At 37.4% G+C, this 20,573-nt stretch overlaps 1 protein-coding gene across 1 annotated transcript; it reads right to left on the bottom strand.

Moving 5' to 3' along the window:
* Positions 1 to 1,619: 1,619 nt before the first annotated feature.
* On the bottom strand, positions 1,620 to 19,594 carry LOC127657354 (homeobox-containing protein 1-like). The gene is made up of 10 exons (XM_052146097.1): positions 19,468 to 19,594; positions 10,026 to 10,568; positions 9,797 to 9,882; positions 8,705 to 8,815; positions 6,381 to 6,537; positions 5,248 to 5,330; positions 5,049 to 5,144; positions 3,841 to 3,962; positions 3,588 to 3,644; positions 1,620 to 2,477 (listed from the first exon to the last, which is right to left on the bottom strand). Exons 2-10 carry the CDS (start codon positions 10,565 to 10,567, stop codon positions 2,334 to 2,336), a joined length of 1,398 nt encoding a protein of 465 aa, XP_052002057.1. The 5' UTR covers position 10,568; positions 19,468 to 19,594; the 3' UTR covers positions 1,620 to 2,333.
* Positions 19,595 to 20,573: the final 979 nt, after the last annotated feature.

Genomic DNA, 20,573 nt, shown 5'->3' with positions numbered 1-20,573 from the left:
CTGAAACTACTTCAAAGAGTTCTCATAAAAAAATCCTAAATGTGCAGCAATGACAGCTTTGCAGATCCTTGGCATTCTAGCTGTCAGTTCATCCAGATACTCAGGTGACATTTCACCCCACACTTCCTGTTGTACTTGCCATAGTTGTGGCTGTCTTGTCGGGCACTTCTCACACACCTTACAGTCTAGCTGATCACACAAAAGCTTAATGGGTTTAAGATCCATAACACTCTTTTCCAATGAATGCCTGTTTCTTTGCCCAAGCTAACCTTTTCTTTTTGTTTTTCTGTTTCAAAAGTGGCTTTTTCTTTGCAGTTCTTCCCATAAGACCTCTATCTCTGAGTCTTCTCTTTACTGTTGTACATGAAACTGGTGTTGAGCAGGTAGAATTCAATGAAGCTGTCAGTTGAGAACATGTGAGGCATCTATTTCTCAAACTAGAGACTCTGATATAGTTATCCTCTTATTTAGTTGTACATCTGGGCCTTCTACATTTTCTTACTGTCCTTGTTAGAGCCAGCTGTCCTTTGTCTTTGAAGACTGTAGTGTACACCTTTGAATGAAATCTTCAGTTTTTTGGCAATTTCAAGCATTGAATAGCCTTCATTCCTCAAAACAATGATTGACTGATGAGTTTCTAGAGAAAGACGTTTCTTTTTTGCCATTTTTTTACCTGATATTGACCTTAAGACATGCCAGTCTATTGCATATTGTGGCAAATCAAACAAACACAAAGACAATGTTAAACTTAATTTAACAAACCAAATAGCTTTAAGCAGTGTTTGATTTAATGACAAGTGATTTTCAAGTACTAAGTTAGCAATTTAGCATAATTACTCAAGGATCAGGTGTTGGAGTGATGGCTGCTGGAAATGGGGCCTGTCTAGATATCAAAAATGATGGTGCTGTTTTTTACATCAGTAATGTCGTGAGTATACTTTGTGATCAGTTGAATGCCACTATGGTGAATTAAAGTACCAATTTCCTTCCAAAATAGCAAAATCTGTACATTATTCCAAACTATTGACAGCCAGTGTATGTCACAATGTGGAGTTCTAAAATAAAGCAACTATTCTAACTTTGTAACTTTTCTAATAACCTTTAACTAGGCATCCTAGAACAAGTTCTGACAGATTACAATTTTTACGACAAATTTCACACTAAGGAAAACTTTTTTTGATAACGTGCGTCAATGTTTTACCATTTGTATTGCTTTGATTGGAATAGCTAATATCGCTTTCATCAGGCAAGGGGAAGGCTGTTGTTCTTAAAACATGTATTATATTGCAGTTTCTAACAAAGTTACCAACTGACAAGTTACTCAAAAAGCCTATTTTTACTAGGATTTAGCGCTTGGCGAATGTTAACTTTGGCCCCTGGTGACAGTAAGAGTTCAAACGCAAATTTCTGCAATGTTGGTCTGCACCTATATAACAAAGAAATAAGTTAAGAAGTGAGAGAGAATCTGCTTCCCTACACACTTTCCCTGGAGAGAAAGAGGCAGTGAACATTTAGTATAAAACTGACCTCTTATATCCTGCAAAGAAGACTTCCTGAAAGAAGGAAAAACTGAGGCAAAGGTCCTTATCCAAGTGTGAAATGGCAGAGTGATACTGTATGGTATATGCACAGAGTTTGTAGTGAACATGTTTCATCAACAGTTTAAAAGGTGCTGTAAGTGATTTAAAAAAAATTAAATGACATGCAGAAAACATATCTATTACCTGTCAGATATCACTGAAATAGGACCCATGAAATAACACACCCGCCCTAGGCTGCAGTCAGTTTGTTTCGCCAATCAGAAGACACTGGGCAGCCCAAATATGCTCATATAAGTGGCGGTACAGTGTCCTGCTCCCAAGAAACAGGGCAAGCTAATTAAACAGCTAGTTTGGTGGAAGTTCCAGAATGGCTAAGATCAATTACAGCACCTTTAAATGCAGCTTCTCCCCCAAACTCTGTGTGAGAACTGTGTTAAAGGGATAGTCCATCCAAAAATTAAAATTATGTCAACATATAATCTCCCTCACGTTGTTCCAAACCCATATGACTTTCTCTCTTTAAATTCTGTATCTTCTGTATTTCCTTTTTGTGAGCAGATGATGACAGTATTTTCATTTCTGGGAAAACTATCCCTTTAATGACGACTATTGAGAGAGTCACATATAGGAGGGATGTGGAAAGGGGGAATGTTGGGTTAACCACTGCATTCACATTGGTCATGTGACCTGGCAATATTCCTCTGTAATCTCAGTTCACAAACTGTTTGGCTTTATTTTCGTAACCCCACATTTCTCCTTCGGATTCCCTCCATGCTCCACCACGATGGATACTCATTCGTCATCCAGCACCTCTGTTTTAATGTTACTGGCGGCTCCGCCCTGCCGTGCTAGCGCCAGGATGCTGTGATTGACAGCGGCCATCTCCACAGCCAGAGCGATGGGGTCCTGGTGTTCACTTGGGCCGGTCGTGTCATCCTAGAAGTTAAAAAAAAGGGGACAGCTGATTGGTCTGAAGCTCTCTGCAGTGTTTTTGCAGTATGAGTAGTGTGAACATTCTTAAAAATGTCTCCTTTGGTGTTCCACAGATGAAAGAAAGTCATATGGGTTTGGAACAACATGAGTAAATTATGACAGAGCGTTCTTTTTTGGCTGAACAATCCTTTTAAACTTGCATAATTCCAAACTAATATATATATTTGCTGTGTATTTTGGCTGAAAACTGTTTAGAAACTCAGTGGTGTGCTGTCACAACCCACAAAGGTATACGACCACCTTTGTATAAACAGAAGCATGTCTTCTGAAATTATGTTGTGTCATTATACTTTAATTGCCTTCTACAGTATGTCAAACATATCAGACAACATGCACACTGCACATGTGCATATTAATTGCTGCTGAAAGGGATAGTTCCCCCAAAAATGAAAATTCTCTCATCAATTAGTCACACTTATGCCATGTCAGATGTGTATGACTGACTTTCTTCTGCTGAACACAAACAAAGATTTTATGAAGAATATTTCAGCTCTGTTGGACCATACAATGAAAGCGAATAAGTACCAACATTTTGAAGGTCCAAAAAGCACATAAAGGCAGCATAAAAGTAATCCATTCGACTCCAGTGGTTAAATCTACATTTTCAGAAGCGATATATGTGTGGGTGAGAAACAGATAAATATTTAAGTTATTTTTTTACTTTAAATTCTCCTCCCTGCCCAGGAGGTGGCAATATTCACGAAGAATGCGAATTGCCAAAAACAAAATAAGCAATTTATAGAAAAAAGGACTTATAGATCTGTTTCTCACCCATACCCATCAAATCACTTCTGAAGACGTGGATTTAACCACTGGAGTCGAATGGATTACTTCTATGCTGACTTTTAATATGCTTTTGGAGTTTCAAAATTGTGGTACCCATTCAATTTCATTGTATGCACCTACAGAGCTGAAAAATTCTTCTAAAAATCTTTGTTTGTGTTCTGCAGAAGAAAGTGTACACATCTGGGATGGCATGAGGGTGCCAAAAGCCTTGTTCACACTAACACACTGTACCCCTGTCTATATTGTCAATTGTATGTGTCTGCATACCTGAATGGTGGATGACAGGTCACCTCTGCAGAAACCAAACGTTCTGGCCACTGCTCTCTTTTCAAAAAAAGATGACATCACAGCTCTGTAATAGTTTGAATTTGCAGTCATTTGTGTTCAGGCAAGGTATTTATAGTAATGGTCTAAGGTCCTGCCTAAACATCTCACAATGTATCAAAAGCTAGGCCATTCTAGAAAAAAACGTGCTTTGAGATAGTTGATGATAAGAATTATAATGATCATGGTTTCTTACCATTCCCAACGCTTGGTCGGCAGGTACTTGCTCACTGTAGTCATTGCCGTCAATCTCATCACTGTTGGAATGACCTCCCGGGCTTTGGACATCAATCCCATGACTCTCCAGGATTGCTGCTTCTTCGAAAAAAAACAGACCTTGCCATAACATATCTGAGCCCAGGAAGACATTGTACAGGTTTTCCAAACTTTCTGACCAATGAATTTCCATAGCCTAATCAGTTGTTTTTGATAACCGTGTAAGATTTACAAAAATGTATCAAATTCAGACTGATTCGCTGAATGAATCATTCAGACCAAGTTGCAATTGGTTAAAATAATTGTCAAAATTAAAAAAGAACAATTCAAATATACAGCATATACACCCACATCTCAGAATAGCATTCTGAGATGATATTCTTCTCACCCCAGTTATACAGAGCAGCTATCTGAGTTACCATAGACTTTGTCATTTCGAACCAGTCTGGCCATTCTCTGTTGACCTCTCTCATCAACAAGGCATTTCCATTCATAGAACTGTCGCTCACTGGATGTTTTTTGTTTTTAGCACCATTCTGAGTAAATTCTAGAGACTGTTGTGCGTGAAAATCCCAGGAGATCAGCAGTTACAGAAATACTCAAACCAGCCTGTCTGGCACCAACAATCATCCATGGGATTATCTAATCAGCCAATCGTGTGGCAGCATTAGTGCATAAAATCATGCAGATATGGGTCAGGAGCTTCAGTTAATGTCTCATCAACTATCAGAATGGGGAAAAATGTGATTTCAGTGATTTCGACCGTGGCATGATTGTTGGTGCCAGATGGGCTGGTTTGAGTATTTCTGTAACTGCTGATCTCCTGGGATTTTCATGCATAACAGTCTCTAGAGTTTACTCCGAATATTTTTTGCATATTTTAATGTATACAATACATTATATAGAAATGTCCATGATTTTTAATATAATTTTTTTAACCTATTATTACATCATTTGGTCTAGTAAACACAATTTTAAAATTCCCAAATATGTCTTATTTGTTTTCCATAACTGTGGAAATCCTGAATGTACACAACATGATGGAATTGAGTTTTACTCAGTTACAAATACAAAGTACTTTCTTTACATTTTGGGATAAGACAATAACAATGCAATGGAAATTATTTTCAAAATGCATTGTTGCATGTAATTTGAGCTTTTTCTGTCCCCAGAGGGCTTCAACATTACCTATGTTGGCTCTTCTCTTAATTTCCTTCCGTCTGTTGGCAAACCAGTTGTAAACTTTCAGTGACGTGACCCTCTCAAGATCTGACAGCTTCTTCCCTTAATCAAATAACAGCCACACTCAATAATATCTGAGGCCACGATAACAGACAATTACACGTGCATTATGTTTGTTTATGGGGTTAGTGTTTAAACGTCTTACCTGGTTTTTGTATAACTGCATTGCAGGCATTGGCAATTTCCTCACGTTTGGCTTCATCAGGATACTGGTTGTCATTGAAATAACTTAAGCAAAAAGATCAACAGGCAGCACGAAAATGTGTTAGCTAACTGGAAGTGATCTCTGCAAGGGAAAGTAAATGTCTCCTCTTTTTATCACTTTATTTGTTGAGTTTGTTACATAATAAGACATAAGACATTCTTATACACAAGAAAAAGTGCATAATCTTACATATTTCATATTGTCTTTCAAATAAAAAAGAAATTCTATTGTTATTTTTAGCTTTAATATTCTTTAATAATCATATTGTAAACCTTACAGTTTCAATGTGAACTTAGACGTTTGTACCCCACTGTATATTAAAAGGAATTTTATGGGTTCAATACAAGTTAATCTCAAACGACAACATTTGTGGCATAATGTTGATAAATTATTTTGACTCGTCCCTCGTTTAAAAAACAAAAGAGCTAAAAATCGTGGTTGCAGTAAGGCACTTGCATGGGCCACAGGATGCAAACATTATACATGTGAACATAATTTTAGTGTAATAAAATTTCTTACTAACCTTATCTGTGTAAAGTTACATCCAATATTACATCTTTGATGTCATGACAACATAATGGTGGTAAACCCTGTAACCTGGTAAAATGCTGTAACTGTGGAATTTCCCTGATTTCATCACACTAAAATCATGTTAACACATATAATGTTAGTTTAGTGGCTAAACATTTGAAATGGTGTATTTTTTCAGTGTTTTTTAGACTGGCCCAATTCACTTCCATTGTAAGACCATGTGTTTTGCTTATTTTTTATTTTTATTTTTTTTAAATAAACGAGGAACAAGCCAAAATGATTCTTTGTGGTACTAAACATTGTCAAAAATGAAAACAGAACATTCCTTAAATGTATTGCATAATTTAGTTTGAGAAGGCACAGTGCAAATAAATAAAACTTCTGATAGATTCCTCTGATAGATTGAAAATCTAAAATCTGTTTTTTAAATCACCAATTTAAAATAGAAAACACTGTTTCATACATAAAATTACCCAAAGTAAACCATCTTTACTATTCACACAATTCACCCACCCTCCCCTTGAGCACCCACTCACTCTCACCTCTCCATCACTGCCAGACATTCTTTCCTCCAGGTGAAGCGGCTGCCGCGCCGCAGACGGAAGCTGCCCGGGGTGCTGCTAATGGGAGGGGGAGTCTGTTGCCACTCTACAATGTCCTCCAGGGCCATCGGTGTGGGCCGCATTGCTAGTGTTGCACCTGGGACACAAAAATATCTCTTCATCTCAGGGGAACAGTTTATGTTCTTCTGAAGACAAAAATTATTTCTGGTAGAACAAAGCCTGTACACTGTGGAAGAAAATGATGATGAGAAAATGGGAGTTCTGGGGATTGTGCCATTACCTTATAATCTATTCAGTGAACTTATTCTGATATCTTCTCTTAGACCAGCATAGATGAAGTTCATTGAGTTCTCCTTTTGCCCTCCATTCTCAAAATAATATTGGCCAAAATGAATAAACATTTTATGAGCTATTTACCACCTCAATGTTTTACAGTGCTTGTAAGGAAGCACTGTATTAATATTCACAACACTCTGGTAAAACACTCTGGTAAGGGTTTGTTCCAAACCCGTAACCCTAATTATTAAACCAACTGCAAGTAGTTGATGACCAACCGCTTAAAGGTTCCTTCAACCAATCAGTCTTTTCTAATTTTAAGGATAGATTTAAGGTTTACGGCAATGGATTTGAATTCAAATACTGATATAATATGAATCTTGAATGCACTTGATGTCACTTTTGTAGGATTATCCACGAACAAAGCCATCAAATGAACAACATCACATTACACAGATCAGAGAGATCCCCCACCGAGCCATTAGAGTGTCATAAAAAGGAATCCATGGTGCCTAAATTGCTAAAGGAGACCATCTCTCCCATGCCTGCTTAATCTCAAACTAGGATTTGAAATGACAGAGCTGACCAATAAAGAAGATCCTTCTTTGTTCCACAAACTTAAACCCTCAACATGACCTTCTGAACTTCCACACAGAGCTAAAGCAGGTTTTCTTTGAAAGGTTTCCTTCTGAGATCCTCATGAGATCCTCATCCCAGTCCCAGTACTTGTGATTTAACCCTATAAAATATATACCATACCTAGCCTTGCTAGATAATTCTGAAAATGACTATGACCTGTGATCACTTTTATAACTGACAAATTAATGATTATAGCCGATGTATCTTTTAAAATATGTGTAGTGATTGGTAATCACTTATAACTGACAAATCGATTATTATAATCTTTAATTTGGTACAATTCATCTAATTCTAATAAGAATGGTAACTATTCAACTGGATATTATACCCCGACAATCAGGTTTCTCATAACGTGTAATGTATTATCCATGTTGTAAAATTAATGAATTAACCACTATGATTTGTAACCAGGGATATTCATGTTTTGCTGCTTTCACGTATAATACCTCACTAGTCGTGAGGAAGCCTCTCGCTCTCTGCTCTAAGTTTCCGACACCCAACGGGAGTCGTGAGTCTTCCTTGCAGAAGGCTTCGCTTCAAAGCTCACTTGATCAGCCATCCAGACAATAACTATCCGCGATCATAACAGAGTCCTAAAACATCGACGGAATGAACTTTTGACAAAGAGCCAAAGAACCAAGCAACACAAAGAACGCAACGACATGCAAGTACATCTGCAGACTTTTGCTCAAAGTGCTGATTAATTATTTAAATACTTTGGGTAATCCGATTGCAAATCGATTTAGACTCAAAGAAGGATAAATTGTTCTTAAGGCATTTTCAAAAGTTAATTTTCACTGTATTGATAATTTACTTCACAATCTGTCACTACTCACCAACCTGTTTCATGTTGTATGTGTTAGATTAGTTTTATGTTTAGCATAGCAATAAATTTTGTCTGTATTCAAAGACAATTTGACTGTGTATATTCTGATAAATAATCTCATCCTCAAATTTCACTTCAAAGCTGTACCTATATATGTGTAATATTATTTTCAATAAACCATGAGAATAATATTCCTCCAGTAAGTTAATTAATCATAATTCCCTTATTAAAGCTAATCCCTTACAATATAAATTATGAGCAGATACAATGAGACTTTGTATTACGATTTTAATGGTGGAGAATTTTATTCAGACAAATATTCTAAATGTTTGTCAATAATCTTGCTTTTAATGGTTGTCGACCGTGACTAATTCCATTATTAATTTCCTTACATAAAGATGTAGAATAAGGACGGTTTAAATTAATTCCTTGCACACACATACTGTTCCTACATATAATGGTGGATAATTGCAACACTTTAATCTGTTCCGAGTACATCTACATCAACCAAATTTCCTACACTTTAGATAAAACTGTCTGCCAAATACAATATGTTAATTACCGGGGGTCGTTTTCTCCAGTTGGTACCAGCGGTAGAAGGCTCTTTTCTTCTGCTCGCTGAGATCTGAGCCCTGCTGAAGCAGCCAATGAGAGATCCGGCTCTGACTGATACCTGCGGAGAATGACAAACTACATATGAGGGCAATATTTGACTTGGATATGCCTTATTGTCCTTCCTAAGGCTTAGCATCCCAAATCCCCAAACCTTAATGATAAGGCAGACATAAAACTGACATTTCTGTAAGAATGTTACTGAAATATTGCATGCTAGCAAGAACAAAATATAACACAAAAATAGCATGGTGATTTTGGCAACTCAACCAGAGGTAAAAGATAAACATAAATGATAAAGAAAGCCAAAATAATAAATGCAATGGATCACTATTTTCTGAGTAATCCATTATTTTTGGGCAAAGCTATAGATAATAAAAAACAAATAACCTTACAGAAGTGGCAACGTCATTTTATTATTTATTCGAAGAGATAGGTAGGTCTATTACTAAAATCAGTTGACTTCAGTGCCTCTTGTTGCATTAGATGTCAATATTGTATTGCTTTTTTCATGTTTTCCAAAGTTGGAGTTCCAAGAGATACGGGGCTTTCAATGAGGTTTTATGAATAAATTGCTACATTTTACTCATTTCCCATGATTGAAAACCAAGTCACATGGTATGGTATGAAGCTAGTTAATCTTATCCAACAAAACAAAAGGTCTAAAGTGCAAATAATGTTGAGACTAAATGTATTATAAATGTATAAATTTAAAGTAATGGATTACTAATATTTTGGCTTTTATCATCATTTATCTCATCATTCATCATTTATTTTTTATCATAAAAAGTATTGATAAAATCAAAAAATTTCAACCAGGGAAGTTTCTGAAATGTGATTGATTTGACATGGAATAACCTAACTGCAAATGGGTTTGAAAATAATTAAGGGCGAAAATAATTAATATTCATTTTTGGGTGAACAATCTCTTAACATTTTTACATTTTCTAATTTTCTATTATATGGCATCATTGATTGAAATGACAGACATTTAATTCTTCAATCTATAACATAAAAAGTCTGTCAATTTGAGCATGCTAACCTGTAACTTGGGCAACTACTGCTTGTGATATCCGCCGGTTCCCCAAGAAAGCTTTAATCTCTTCTTTAATTATAGCACTGTCCATTCTGCAAAGCAGGACAGTAGAGAGAAAGAAAAAGTGAGAGATTACAGGAAATAAAGCAATGTAATGAAAGACAACTGGTCTCATTTACTCTCCACCTCAAGAGCCCAGTGACATCATCCATCCTGAAAGATTGACCTCACTGACCTCATAAGCTCCTCGACTTTATCGTCGATGTCCATCTCCTCGTCAGGGGGCTCGAACCCGAAGGTCCGCAAAGAGGCGTTGCTAACAGCGTAACGGGGTGGAGAGAGCTTCCCATTGGGCATAGAAGCGAGGCCGTCCTGCCCATTTTGCACCATTGCAGCTACTATAGGCAAGGGGGCAGGGAATGTAGGGGGCGGAGAGGGATAGCTGTTGATAGGGGATGGGGAGAGGCCGTTGCCACGGAAACCTGTCTGTGTGGCTGTAGAGGTCTTCGAAAATGAGGCTGAGAGGTTATTTGAGGAGATAGTGCAGGAGTCGGAAGAGATGGTCGCGTTGTTGCCGTTGCCGATGGTAGTGGCCCCGCCCCCATTTCCACCATGGGCATGTCTGTGCCCAAACTTCTCGACATGCTCGCGGTCCAGCCGTTCAAGGGTGTCCAGGGCATGCAAGATCTCTTGCTTTGTCATCCCACTTCTACGTAGCCGCTGCAGCAAGTCGATTTGCTCAATGGTAAAACGAGGCTCATCTGTATAATGGGACATTCTGCCAAGAGACAGAGAGAGAGAGCTAGCGCATTAGTGAATTGATGTCAGATAAAATCCTTAAAGTCGTTCTGATAAAACATGACACAGTTGCACAGTGATTACTAATACAGAAGTAATAATAATAAGAGATACACAGAAAGAGGAATGTTGTAGGCAGAGGAAAGCTACAGTGAAGAAGCTGTAATTAAAGCTATGTTTTTCTAAGTAAATCTCCGGAAAAAAGTCACCAGATCTTTATCGACCAATCATTGAAATCGAAGAGTGGAGCCAGTCTGAGGTCAATGCAAAGACACTGCATGCATTACCACAGAATTTTTAATAGACTTTAAACAGCAGAGAGCTGAAACACATGAGGTGGGGGGAAGGAGGTTAACTTTAGGGAAAACTGCCAAGAAAAATTCCATCCAAGGCAGCCAACCTACTTTCAGTCAAAAGAGACTGAGGATGAATCACTTAGTATGGGTGTTTTGTCCGAGAATAGTTCTATTAATGCCAAGATATTCCCCCCACCCCCACACTATTGCTGAATTATTATACTGAAGCACACCAAAGTGTTTCTAGTAAGTCAGTCCACTGTCGGCCATGTTTTAATGCTCTCGGGAAGCTATTTCTAGTCATGACAGTACAGCTCCTATCTACTTGAATGGGGAAAGACAGAAATCTTTCGGTCAAGATTACGATCAAAGAACATATTTCAAATCAGCAGTAAAATCTGACAACACTGGTATCATAAATTGTGTTTCTTTACCTCAGATTACGCTAAAAAACGCAATTTTCCCAGCTTGTATAGCTAATGCGCATGCACATTCTCAAGTTGATTGACAGTGACGTCAGTGTCTAAGTGATTGGCTCTTTTACCCATTAGGTGGGACTTCCTTTCTACATCCACTGACTGTTGGCTGCCGTTGGGCATTCCAATTTCTCCCATTCATTTTAAATGGAAGTGGCCCATCACTGCTAAATAATCTCAGAGCATACTGCTCACAATTCAGTTGGTAAATGCCTCACTTTAGAATTTAAACTGATTGTTGTTGTTTACATTATAATGTCAGGCAATGACCAAATTAATTTTAAATGGCATGCTTAAGTATAACATTTCAGTAACAGTGTGTGTGCATGCGTGCATTTATATTGCCTTTATGTTTTATATTAAATATAAAAGACAATGCACAAGCACACACACACTCAACTTGTGCCAATGCAATGTGCATTCTGGAATCCAGCAATGCAATTAAGTTGAAGAGACTTCAGAAGTAAAAAACAAAAAAGGTTTTGTGGCTTTAAAAGTGCTCCAAGCTATTTTTTTATGGAATGGTATGCAGAAAATGTTCCTTCTCCCTGAAAGTTATCAATGTAACAAGTGTCCTGAGATATCTCACTGGTGTTTGTGATAGCACTAGACTGTAAAAAGCAAACAAATGTGTCCGTGTGCCACAGTCTTTACCGATTTTGCCTGTAAATCATTTTGCGCATTCTCAAACTAGTATTGTAGTTATAGTGGATCATTGGGGCTTAATGCCATATTCAGATTCATAATAGTTGTCAGTTGAGAGCGCTATTTTGCGGCTGGTGTGTTTGACAATGGTGGGAACACGCACTAATGCAACTTTTTTGTTCAGTAACTATCTCAACTGTATCTTTAGCCTCTTTTCCACCAAGTGGCCGAACTGTTCTTGTTGTGAAACCGTTCTATTATATGCCTATCTTGGCCAGCCAGCACAGTTACAGATTTTTTTTTTCCACTGTGGTGCTGAAAACGGACTTCGAATGTACATAAGAAATACGTCAGTCGTTACCTTGGTAACGCAAGAGTTTAAGGACCACGTGAGAATTGGGTTTACTTTGCCCAAATATTGCGTTTGGCCAGCTACAGAGAAAAAAACCGAGTAACCTTGGCAACTGACAAGTGACCAATCGTGAGTCACGACGTCACTACAGGCATTCCACCAGCACAGTTGAGCATGGCTCTCTAACCGTGCTGGGAATTCAGGGCCGAGAACGATTTCTAACCGTGCCGAATCATGCCCAAGTGGAAAAGCTACTGTAACCATTTCTAACCGTGCTCAGAACCCATCGACCCGATAGAGGAAAAGAGACTTTTGATGTGTAAGGTTTTGGAAAGAGGGTGCGTGGCTATTTCAGCAGCACAGTCTAGTAGAAAATCACTTACAGCACCTTTAAGTACATGTCTGTTATCTTTGAAACCATATGCTAGTGTACTCCTAAAAGTTGCCAAAATGAACTTTTAGCAGAAATACGCATTTCAAAATTACAGTCTTTCTCTTTGGGAAAACTGACCAAATTATTGATGACTCATGATGCACTGCACCAATTTTTTGTACTAACAATTGCTATCTAGAATAGGAATGCCCCTCCACCTAATACCACCTTTTGAGCCAGGGGAATAAACCTACCATTTACTTAGAGTTAAAACAGAACAAAATAAATAAAAATAAAGCAAGCGTAAAAGATAAGCACTCACTTTAAGCATCCGAATAAACTTACCTGCAATATTTAGTTAAAATAATTAATAAATTCTGCTGAAGAGCAAGTCTCAGTCAGCTTTGTCTCCAGGGAATGTGCGGGATATAGAATGTGAAAATAATTTCTGCTCACTTAAGCATCCTTAAAAAGCTTCAAAAGGTTTAATTGTGCAGAGGTATCAGATACAGTAAATCAGCAAGAACAACAATAAATCCAGGAGCGTTCTCTGTACAAAAAAAAAAACCTCATTCTGAAAGTGAGGAATTTATTGGGTATGCATACTGTGAGAGGAACTATACATTATAACTGAACAAAAAATGAGCCTTTATTAACTTAGAATCCAGTACAATTTGCTGGCAAAGTTGTCAATCTATTTTAACCTAAATTTGACAAATCACCCTAAAGATAATAGCCAATTAAAATAAATATAACAGGCTAACTCAGTGATTCTCAACTGTTGGGTCACAAGCCAAAAATGGGTTGAAGGTCTGTTCTGATAGGGTCTTGGATCACATGGAAAAACAATGCAAATAATAAAACCCCACATAATCGTGGATAGCTACTGTAGTAGTTATGGGAAGATCGGATCCTTTTACTGACTTGAATCTTTGAATCTCTTTCAGCAAAATTATTGAATATTTATTCAAGTAATTTTGTTCATTTTTTACGTGACAGCCGTATGGTACCCATAGGATCTGTACAGGAAACAGAATTGATTAGTTCCCCCTCACAAATGGGTCTTCAGGTCTGAGTCTTTCGTTCATTATTTACGTGATCGCAACTAGATTCCACATAGAAAACAAACGATTCATTCACAAGAGTCAATTAGTCTACTGGTCTTGCATTAATTTTTCTCTTTACAGCTTCATTGGGTTGCAGTTGTTTGTATCACGATCAAAACATGTAGTGTGACAATAAATTACATTTTAAAATCACAAGAATTGTCATGATGAATTACTTTCCTGTATTTAATGCAGGAATTGTTTACAAGATATTGTCTGCCAAGTGTAAAATTAAAGTAAAATATTCTTAGATGACTATCAGTTAATTCAAAGGGAAATTCTTTAATGCATACTTGATTTGGGTCTACAGTTCACAATAAGGTTAAACATAAATCCTACAACAAGGGGATGCATCATGAGAGAAAATAAATTACAGTCAATTCAAATTAAATCAATTAAATAGTCAAGTAAATAATATGGGGTTTTCTAATAGCTTTTGAAATCTAAGATAAGATAAAAGTAGTATATCCATTATAAACAGTTTAGTACTGGGCTTGAATTTAAAGCATCTTATATTTTCCTATCATATAGATAAAGTGTAAAGCTTTGATAACACTTTATTACCAGATCCAATGTTATGGAAAATAACCATCATTACAGAAATATAATTTCTATCACAAAAATAATGATTTGTGTATCATCACAAAGTTATGAATTGCAAGAAATAAAGATGCTAAAATTTGAGACCAGAAACACTTTGTGTAACTGCAAGGACAAAAATAAAACCTAACTAATCGCTTGGCAATTTAAGGAAGGTTGGGAGTTGGAAATAAATTCTGTTTCCAACATGGAGCTTGTTACAGCTGTCACTTGTTAAAAGAACGAAAGACTCAGATCCAAAGAACCATTCGTGACATGAACTAATCAATTCTGTTTCACGTACAGATCCTGTCTGGCTCTCACATGAATAATTAACAAAAGACTCGAACCCGAAGACTCGGGAGGTGAACTAAACATTTCTGTTTTCTGTACAGATCCTATGCGGCTGTCCCAACACAGATTTTGTGCATGTGTGTCCAGCTAGCCCAAAACCCCCAAAATCGGTGCATAATGCAGGACATTTAACTATAAACAAGCCCAGAACACATGTGGGACTCTTTATTTTGAAATGACAAATACTTGGCTCCGTAACAAAGCTCTCTATTTAACCATATGAAGCTTTTAATAGCCTATCACCAGATTAATACAGTGCATTCAGACCCCTTCATTTTGTTTTCACATTTTGATATGTTGCAGCCTTATGCTAAAATGCTTGAAATTAATTATATTTATTGTTTTGCATTAGTTTGCACTCCATACCCCATAATGACAAAGCAAACACCTAATTTATTAAAAAGAAAAACTGAAATTTCACCTTGACATAAGTATTTAGATCTTTTGCCATGACACATCAAATTTAGCTCAGGTGCATCCCATTTCTCTGGATCATCTTTGAGATGTTTCTGCTCTTTGAGTGGAGTCCACCAGTGGCAAATTCAATTGATTGGACATGATTTGGAAAGGCACACACCTGTCTATATAAGGTCTCACAGCTGAAAATGCATATCAGAGCAAAAACTAAGCCATGAGATCAAAGAAAGTGCCTGCTGAGTTCAGAGACAGGATTGTGTCAAGGCACAGATTTGGGAAGGCTAAAAAACATTTTTTGTCTGCACTGAAGGTTCCCAACAGCACATTCGCCTCCATAATTCTTAAATGTAAGAAGTTTGGAAAAAACAGGTTTCATCCTAGAGCTGGCCATCTGGCCAAACTGAGCAATCAGGGGAGATGGGCCTTGGTAATAGATGTGACCATGAACCCGATGGCCACTCTGGTTGAGCTCCAAAGATCATTGGTGGAGATGGGAGAAATTGTTGAAGAGCAACCATCACTGCAACACTCCACTGATCTGGGCTTTATGGCAGAGTGGCCAGATGGAAGCCTCTCCTCAGTGCAAGACAACTGAAAGCTTGCTTGTAAGGGCTCTCAGACAGTGAGAAACAAGAATTTCTGGTCTGCTGAAATGAAGATTGAACTGTTAGAGCGCTCAGGACCTCAGACTGTGCCAAAGGTTTACCTTCCAACAATACAATGACCCTAAGAAAACCGCTAAGATAACAAAAAGCCAAGAGTGGCTTAGAGACAACTCTGTGAATGTCTTGAGTGGCCCAGCCAGTACCCAGACTTGAAACCAATCAAACATCTCTGGAGAGACTTGAAAATGGTGGTCCACCAATGGTCCCCATCCAACCTGACAGAGCTTGAGAGGATCTGCAGACAAGAATGGCAGAAAATCCCCAAAACCAGGTGTGCAAAGCTTGTCACATCATAACTAAAAAGACTTGAGGCTGCAATCTCTGCCAAAGTTGCTTCAGCTAAGTACTGAGTTAAGGTTCTGAATACTTCTGTCAATGTAATATTTCAGTTTTATCTTTTTAATAAATTTGCAATGTTATAAAAAAATCTGGTTTTGCTTTGTCTTTATGGGGTATGGAGTGTAATTGATGTGAAAAAAATTAATAAAAAATATTTAAAACTTTTACCATAAGGCTGCAACATAAAATGTGAAAAAAAAAAATTAAGAGGTCTGAATGCTTACTGAATGAACTGTATATATATTTCACAAGATGAGGTTTACTGAGGAATATGGTTTATTACTATTCACAAGATATGAAGTTGTATATATATGAGATGCATGCCCTCGCTTCAATTTAAATAAAAAGAAAAAAGAAGTCCAAAATGAATAAAATCCCATTTGTAGTTTATTGTTCAACCCAAAATCCCAATAAGTCACAGTTTTCTTTGCATTACCTCGCTTCAGTTTAAAGGTGCACTCAGTCAGAACCGATACTCCATCCATCTAAAAACGGCAGTATCGAAGCCGATACCGATCCAGGTATCGGATCGGTGCATCCCTAATTCACAGTCAACAATGATTACATTAATCAATTAGTAAAAGTGTCTGTGAGGAGGAGGAGTGAGTGGCCAGGCCATGACGATGCACGCCCAGTGCTGAATTGTCATAATCAGCTGGGAGGGGGATAAAGACGAGCCAGGAGCGCCAGTTCGACAGAGAGAGACACGTGTGTGTGCGTGTGCGTCTATTGGTCTGCACCTCGTTTTTTGACCACGGCGTGGTTTTGCGCACAATTTCTTTTTACAATTCAAAAGTCGCGTGAACAAATGATACTGCTATCGCTGTAGCTAACTTTAAAACTTGTGGGTTGATGTCCCATGCTGAAAATCCAGTGACGCTGGTAGTGACGATTCTCTCTGACCAATCAGTGATCTGCAGGGTTTTGAGGTGGCACTAAAAAAAGTACCAGGAACCAGGTACTATCCACAATGGAAATCCCCCAAAAAGCGAGCCGGGTCGAGTTGTACTGTGCAGAGGAAAAGCCCTGTATGTATTTTTTGTTGTTTTATGTTGAGTTTGTCATTAAAGTTTACGTAAACTGTTTTGCTAGTTCCCGTCTTCTCCTTGCCCATTCTTTACCCAATACAGTGTCAAATAACAGGACAGTTACTGAGATTAAGCGAGTAGTATTCGGCTGGTCATGTGACTCTAAAATGGCAGCCAGCATGTCTTGACCCTCTCCATGTAGAATAAAACAGCTTTTATAAAGTCATGATAGGACTGGAGATTATTTTAATCTGAGTGGTTGCAAAATTACAATTAATGTCTTTAGGAGTTACACTTTTTGAATGAGGAACAAATTACTGAGAGCACCTTTAAAGGTGGAGTAAGCGTTTCCTGAGACTGTTGATATTTGAACTCAAAAACAAAAAAAAAAAAACACACCCCTTCCTTCAGTGCTCCTTCAGAAGCGTCACCCCCAAATTCATGCACGCCGGAATAGTGTTGTGTGGATCAGAAAAACCTATTAACTTTTTTTTCTGATTATCATTGGGATTTTGGTTGAAAAATAAACTTAGTTTGGGATTGTATTTATTTTGGACTCTGACCTCTATGCCTGTGCTAACTAAGAAAATGCTGTAACATTCTATGAATCAATTTTAAAAACTAGCGGCCGATTAATAGGTTATCTGCCTTTTCCACCACCTAAGTTATCGGTATCTGCAAAATCCACAATCAGTCGATCTCTAATGCCATCATCCTCGAAAACCATGAACAAAACTGCACTTTCACTCTACTGCTGTCTGTGCATTTATACATCTAACAAATTCTAAATTAAACAATTTTCCTATTCAGTCTAGGTCATTTGAATAATTTTGCATATTGCAAGGCCTATGCAATTTATATTAATATTAATTTCAATGTTGGACTTTAAGGAAATGTTTGTTTACTTTTGTACAATAAACAATTTTGGTATGGTGTTGGGTCATCACACAATGTACAGTGTAAAATCTGGGTCCTGTTGAGATTTGAACCAAAACCAGTTGAGATTTACTCTGCTAGCTGATAAACCACAGTTACTCACTCCGGATTTCTGAATCACCCATATGGAGATATATTTAACCACATGCATGCAGAAGAGCCTCTACAGCCTCAGATTAAACTGTCACTAGATGACAAATTAGCTCAGTTAACTGCAAACTGGCAGGTTTGCAACTAGCATGCTTTTTGTTTTGAAGACAAGTAACTAAATGTTTAACAATGCAAAATTCATCACTATTTTATTAAAATAACAATCACTAAAACATGCAATCTTGCAATATCAAGGTTTTTAATATATAATTAAAATGCAAGTCTCCTAATATGCATTCTATATTGATAGTATTTTAATTATGAGTTCCAGTTCAAAAGTCACTCATTGTCTATTTGTTTTGAGTCTTTTCTAGCACATTCATAAGTTGGCATGAATGGAGCACAGAAACATCGATATAGTTATAGAAAAATAAGAACTAAGCTATAGAATTGAATATTTTCCAAACTCTACAGAGCAGACATATTTGGGAAGCTCATCTGTTTTGCAGAGCACCATGATCAAAGCTGATTTTGTCCATATCCCACTTGTTCTTCATCATCAAAAGAAAGATACATTTGGTTCATTTATAATTTCTGGTGTACATTAAACTATAATTGTACCTCTGATGGACAGAAGGTAATTGTTAAGACCTTCATGCCCACTGACCAATGAAAATACAGTCCTTACATGTCATTTAAACTAAACGAAACAAACAGTGGTTCCAAAATGAAAGTTTCATCCATAACGTCACTATATGATATCCACGAATGCAAGTCTGAATGATGGATTTAGAGGTTACATACATATAATTATGCTTGATAAGCAAGTTTAGTCATATAAAATGGTGATTGCAATGAATTATTTAGAGTAATATAGAAAATGAATTACATGGACTCTTTAGTCGATTAATAAAGCTTCCAGTTATTGCAAAATATTATTAATGCTAATAAATACAGAAGTTAAAATCAAATTAAAAAATGCTCTATAGTTCATTTCACTTATGTCAACAGTCTCAGTTGTTGCACGCGTGCATTTCTTTTCTAAATCCCTATCCCACCACAGAATGAGAGCAGATAATACTTTGCATGCAAAGTATAAATCGAACCGAGCTTATTTCCAAATTAAACGTCATATGCATGTAAATGCATGTTTCAATTTCGTAAAAGATCCGACATATATGGACAAATTACGCCTTTCTTATAATTTGCCATTACAGATTTACCTGATTGTGCGCGTGCGGGGCCTCCGTGCACCACAGCATTTATTCAACTAAACTGACAGAGTCCCGCAGCTATTGCCTTTAATCTCCGTCACCAGACATGGACTAGCAAAACAGGACGGCGTCCGACTCTTGCGCTACCTTTCCCTAATTTGATTTCATTTCAAGGCAAAAACTAATTCGCCTTTGTCTGACTGACAGAAGCCATATTGATATTAACAGTAAGCGCTGTTATGGTTTCATGGGAGTTGTAGTTCCCCACAGCGGGCGGGAACCTGGGAATGAACGGGAGTTCGTCTAGCGCCGGACTACAAATCCAGTGAAATATTGCACAGTTTCATCCTCGGTCATTTTTCACCAGCTGCTGCATAGACAAAAATGTATTTTCTGACTGTTCCTATTCGCTGACGACATAATGTTGGATTTTATTTGATTTAAAAATGGATTCAATTCTAGATTAATCTTATTAATAAGATTAAATTATCTTATTTAAATATAAATCATTTTGCGTATTTCAAACAACGAAAGAAAAATATTTTTTATTTTATTTAATTTTGCCGCGATGGGAGAAAGGTGCCTGACGTTGTTCCTGATAGGCTACTCCTTGCAGGCTCTACATGGCTAGGATTATGACGGGAGCGGTGTTAGGCCGGCTGATGCCTGCCAGGAACAAATCCAGGCACCCTTTTACAATGGGCGGATTTCAATGCGTCTTCTTTGATGTTGGTGCTCTCTAGTGGACATCTACCACAATCATCACCATTGATCAAACTCCCTTACAACATTTTTTTTTATGGAAACCACTGTCCACCAAAACAGCAAATGTGCTAGGCTACAGTTTTGCTGGCACTGTAAATAATAAAACATTAATTTAAAAAAAGTGTCATATGCTTTTCTTTTTTTGAGTGGTGGCTATAATTCCAAGTTCCTACAGTCGATTGACAACAAATGTAGTAACCACTGTATTTTGGAGGAAACTATATGTACCATGGTAAAACATTTTTGTAAAGGATACATACACGTCCACAGATGGGACTGGTGTTTGTTGTGTCATGGGGACATTTTCACAGTCACTATAAGGTTTTCAGTCAAAAGTCCAAGAAGACAAA

The sequence above is a fragment of the Xyrauchen texanus genome, chromosome 16 (assembly GCF_025860055.1).
Source record: "Xyrauchen texanus isolate HMW12.3.18 chromosome 16, RBS_HiC_50CHRs, whole genome shotgun sequence".
Lineage (NCBI taxonomy): Eukaryota > Metazoa > Chordata > Actinopteri > Cypriniformes > Catostomidae > Xyrauchen > Xyrauchen texanus.
The sequence above is the reverse complement of the archived record's forward strand: the minus strand, read 5'-3'. Positions and strand labels throughout refer to the sequence as shown.